This window comes from Passer montanus, unplaced genomic scaffold (assembly GCF_014805655.1).
Source record: "Passer montanus isolate IOZ18808 unplaced genomic scaffold, ASM1480565v1 scaffold84, whole genome shotgun sequence".
NCBI classification, from domain to species: Eukaryota; Metazoa; Chordata; class Aves; order Passeriformes; family Passeridae; genus Passer; species Passer montanus.
This window is the reverse complement of record NW_024373701.1, coordinates 2,766,822-2,772,102: the sequence shown is the minus strand read 5'-3', so window position 1 is coordinate 2,772,102 and position 5,281 is coordinate 2,766,822. Positions and strand designations below refer to the sequence as shown.

Below are 5,281 nucleotides of genomic sequence, written 5' to 3'. Positions count from 1 at the left end.
ATCTGTGGCCCGAGCCGGGACGGGCGGGGGGCGCCGGCGGGCGGGCGCGGTCTGACGGCGGCTCTGTGGTCTCTCGGCAGATCGAGGCGCTGCAGGAGGTGCTGGAGAAGCTCAAGAGCAAGAGGGGACCGCACTACGAGAAGAAGTTCGGGCAGGTGCCCATGGTGGGTGTCCCGGCGGGACCGGGAAGGCAATAAAAAAGAAGGGGAAGGGGGCAGAGCAGAACGTTGCGGGAAATGACGGGAAGGGACAGAATGGGGAAGGGATAGAATGGGGAAGTGGGCAGAGCAGAACGTTGCGGGAAATGACGGGAAGGGACAGAATGGAGAAGGGATAGAATGGGGACGGAGGGGAAACGGGACGGGACGGAATAGGGACGGGACGGAATAGGGACGGAAGGGAAGGGAAGGGAAGGGAAGGGACTTGGTCTAGACGGGACGGGACGACACGGGAGAGATGGGACTAGGCTAGACGGCACGGCACGGACGGGACAGAGCCGGGCGGCCGCTGCTGGCGGTCCCTCTCACGGCCGGCCGCTGCCCGCAGTGCGACGCCGGGGAGCAGTGCGCCGTGAGGAAGGGGGCTCGCATCGGGAAGCTCTGCGACTGCCCCCGGGGGACGTCGTGCAATTCCTTCCTCCTCAAGTGCCTGTAAGCTGAGGAGTCCCGGGACAAGCCGCCGCGGGGGCAGGCACTGACGTCTGGCCGCCCCGACGTGCCGGCGACTCCCGCAGCTCCTCCGCCCGAGAAACGCGGCGAGAAGCCCCCGCGTTGCCCGTGTAACGCCGTCCGTGACATCCGACATCCGTGGAGCTGTTTTCTTTCTCTCCCCCGCCCCACCCCGTCCTCTCCCTCCTCTCCTCCCCCGCTTGTTTTTTGTCCGTCCAGGAAAACCCCGGGCCGTGCCTTGGGAGCAGAGGCGCCGGTCCCGGGAGCTGCAGTGCCGTCCCAGTGCAGACCCGAGCCGTGCCGAGCCGTGCCGAGCCGTGCCGGGAAGCCGTTCTGGCCCCGTGCCATGCCCCGGGCTGCTCGGCTCCTTCCTCGGGCGGAAAAAATTCCACCCAGTGCCGGCTGGAGGAGCCGGGGCCAGGGACGCCCCTGAGGTGGCTGGGGGTAGCGGGGCCAGGCGGGATGCGGGTGTGCCCAAAGCACTCCGGGCCCCTCTCTCGCCTCCCCCTGAGAGGACCCAGTTCGGCACACCCCAGAGCAAGCAGCCTGCAGCCCTCGGCGGGGTTCACCCGCACCGCTGGGCTCAGGCCAAACCCAGCTGCGCTCACCCTGTTGTGCTGTAGAAAGCCCGGCATGAGACACTGATGGCGTGCAGGGGGTCCGGCACTAGCCCGGCTGGGGTGGGGCTGGGGGGATATCGGTTGCTTTACCAGGGCCACCACGGAGAGAAAGCTGTCTGGATTCGTTGCAAACTACCTGGGGATATCCTACTCATGTTTCTACAATGAACTGATGTACATAAATATGTCTGTCCTCCACAGGTACACTGTGTCTTTCAGCAAACTCATAACGTGTTTTAATCCTTTGTTTGTCTCTATTAATAAAGTCAGTGTTCTGATGACTCTATTTCGGGTGTTTTAATTCGCACATGGGAATACCTAGCACTCAGAGGAAGAGGCTAAGGGTATGTCCAAAACTAAACATCTGCTATTGTGTGCTTTAGCCAGGCTATCAGCCAGGTCAGGACAGGACTAGAAACCAAGGTTCATGTGTTCTGGTGCTGTTCAGATGATGTCTGCTTCCACCCCACAGGGACCCAGAGGGACTGTGACAAATACAGAGGCTTAGGACCTCAGGTTTTCCTTTGGGAGAGGACAGGGCACATGCCGGCTGCAGGGACCTGTCTGGGGAGGCAGTGTGTGGGACGCAGCTACCATGAGCTGGATCACCTATGTTACTTTGTGTTAGATTACAGTAAATGATGGATGCCGGAAGGAATTTCTTGCCTCTCCTTTGTCACAATTCATCTGTGGGTGTCTTTGTGAGAATCAGCTCTTAATTCTACCAGCATGGAGATGAGGGACTGCATGGGCCAAAGCGGACACCAGGGAAAGACATACAGGGGAATTTCATATTTCATGCTGAAAAGAGCACAAATATAGGTGAGAAACCCAGAGTTTTGTGAGGAAAAGGCTTCTGCTGTAAGGCATCTGCTTTATTTCTAAACAGTAAGAGCGCATAAACAATTCTGACTGAAACAGGTACAGAGTAGCTGACTTCAAAAAGAGGCTATTATTTTTCGGGACTGGATTGAGCTCTTCTTAGCCCAGAGAAGGAAAAAATAAAGGACATCTGAAAACACCCAGAGTGTGAAGGCTGTTTTAACAGGTGGGGCCACAAGACTGAGGTCTGCCATTCATGGGCAAGGGAGTACCGGCCTGGGGGACTGTGTATGTGAGGGACTCAGGAGGGGAGGGTTAGATTAGAGCAGTAGCCATGGTGCACTTGGTATGAACACTGTTCAGGGAGGACTTGACAAAGAGAAATGGGTATGTTTTGACCACGGCAAGAACAGTCAGGAGTGGCAGCCAGCTCTGCCTGCAGCTTCTGCGACCTCGGGTGAGTGACACCTCTGGGGGAGGTGTGTGATTGTGCATTTGCAGGGCTGGAGCCAAGCGCCAGCTTTTGTAAACTTGTAACTGCTTGTGGATGTTTTCTATGGTGTTTCCCAGAGATATTATAGGAGTCCTTAATTTCTCAATGAATAATGAAATAATTCTTGTAGCATCTCTGGTTCCCATACAAAGAATAACAAGGACTTATATTTCAGGGTTTTTTATACTCTGGCTGTTTTATGGTTCTGTCAGTATTTATTGTGCTACAGAGCACTGCTAGTGAGTGTCCATACAATTACATCCTTTAAATCCAGCTTTTTACTTATAGTAGCTAACAGAGTGGGTTTTTTTGTATAACTTGTACTTAAAATCCAGGATGTAAGCTAAGCCACCCAGCTTCACTCCTTGGCACCAATTTCTGGATGCATTTAATTTTCCCATACAGGATAATTTTTCCATGCTTCCCTCATCTGAAACATCCCCTTTTGCTTCCTTATATGGTACAATGTTTTTACTTCAGGATCATTCAGAGGTAAAACTAGATTATTAAGGGCTTTCTTAATCAATGGCTGTGTCCAGCCCCAAGTATCACAAGCATCTCAATGAACAGCTTGTGTAGATTGACTACATGTAGGATTTATTGAAGGTGTATTTACACAGAACTGGACTGAAGCATGAAATATTGGACTAAAATATATCAAGAAATATTCATCTTATATATTGATTTTATAGTTCTTGTTTTGACAGATTATAGTGCTCAAAATGATAAATGAGGTTTACCTAAAGATCAAAATCATAAATCTAAAACCTAACTTAAGGAATCAGGATTCTGGGATTGCTTTCATGATACTGACATTATGACAATACTCTCTGCAATATTGTATGCACTAACCTGAGGGCTCTTATCTTGATTATAGATGACCATTTACATGACATTACAGATATTTCTATTGTAGAGATTAAAAAAAATAGGTCAGGAGAGAAACTTGTGCTGTAGGAGTCAGGACAGATTTGGCAATTGTGTATTTTTCACTCAAAATCAATTACATTAAATTACACATTTTTTAAAAATTTTAAATATCTTCTGATTTCACCTGAGTAGTGTTTCCAAGGTGGGCCCTGCATACAACCTGCCCAAAAGAAGAAGCACAGATTTTGAGGGTTCATCTTGGATTTAGACACCAGAGGGGATTGCAAGGAAGTCTAGATTCAATAAATGTGGTTCAGAATTATTGTGTTTACTGAGTATGAAGTAGAAAAACCCAGCTGCTTCAAGCCCTATTGTATTAGAAGTCAACCACAGTAAATCTGCTTGCCTCCTGCCAACTCCATCTGAAGAACAAATTTTTCTTTTTGACTGAATCTTCCAGCTAGAAAAAGTTGTGAAAACTGCTCCTGACAGGCTGATTGTCAGGTTATCTCTTTCTGTGTGGTGGGCAGTTTCAGATGGTCCCACAGCCCAGGGGATCTGTGCTGTGTGCCTGGGGGACTCACCAGCTTCAGAGGCTTCTGGCAGCTCCCAAGGATAATGCTGGCTAAAACATTACCCCTGTTTTCAGCTACTCTGCACATGAAGACTGAAACATAGAGAGACATCATGAACAAGTCTAGAAAAAAGTGTTAATTCAAGGGAGTGTTATATATAACTGCTAGCTGAAATAAATAAAAATTAAATACAGTGCTAGAAATCAAGGAATCCATGCAGAAACCCCATCTGTGTCAGTAGTCAAACCCCAATGAAGAGCTAGTTGAACATCAAGCAGCTGGACAAAGAGGCCCAGCCAGTCTGTCCAGTTTGTCTCTTTTCCTTGCCATCTGTGGGCTTTCCCCATGTCATACCTATGAGCACAGTGTGATCCTCCTTCTTCTAGAGTAAACCTCTTCCCAGAGACCACCTGGTCAAAACCCAAAGACAATCAGCTTACATTATTTATCTGCAGCTAAGTCTTCCTCAGAAGGCTCTACATAATTCTCAGGCTTGGTGTTCCTGGTGGAGGCAGGCAGTGCTCTTCTTTAATCAGCATTTGGAAAATATATGCCAAAGGGTGGCAGTCCCTGGGGTAACAGATTGCACAAGTACTGAGAGGAAAACTGAGGTTCACATCAGAAGTCACAGAGTTTGGAGATAACATTGCATGGATAAAATGTATTTCACATATAGTGGACAAATCCCATGACATTTTCTCCTGAGGTGGATTTTGCTGCTTTTCACATTCTGGGGTGTTTTCTTGTTGTTTGGTAGGTTTGCTTTGTTTCCCCCTCCTTCCCCACCCCATTTCTTCCAGTACCTCATTCTCTGAGTTAGCAGAGAAAATAGTTACAGACTAATCAACACTGATTGATAGAATATGTGGATGTCTTCAAGCATTCTACTTTTTTGCAACTTGTATAGAAGTACATTATATTGCGTCCAGCCAGGTGCTCTTCCTTGTAAGGTTTCAGTTTAACAAAAGTAGTGGAGACTTTGTGCCTTTCTGCTGGTGGTGGATCCACCACAGATTGGAGCTGGGCAAAAATGAAACCAGCAGAAGAACAAGAGGTGGCAGTGTTGTAATGGAATGACATTCTCAGCATGCCGCTGTCTCTGGTCCAAATGAGTGTGTAAGCTTAACAGCAACGAATAGGGTTTTGGGGAATGGATTTTTTAAATTTTTTTTTTCTTTTTACAGTAGAGCAATCTGGAACACACAGCCATACCTTGCCGGTCTAGAGAATCTG

General features: G+C 48.7%; 1 protein-coding gene across 1 annotated transcript in view; it reads left to right on the top strand.

Moving 5' to 3' along the window:
• Positions 1-687, top strand: part of CARTPT (CART prepropeptide) — a 973-nt gene extending 286 nt beyond the window's left edge. Inside the window, exons 2-3 of the mRNA XM_039733181.1 lie at positions 5-164; positions 547-687. Of these exons, the coding sequence (XP_039589115.1) occupies positions 5-164; positions 547-654 (268 nt within the window). The 3' untranslated portion in view covers positions 655-687. The remainder of the gene's footprint in view (positions 1-4; positions 165-546) is intronic.
• Positions 688-5,281: the final 4,594 nt, after the last annotated feature.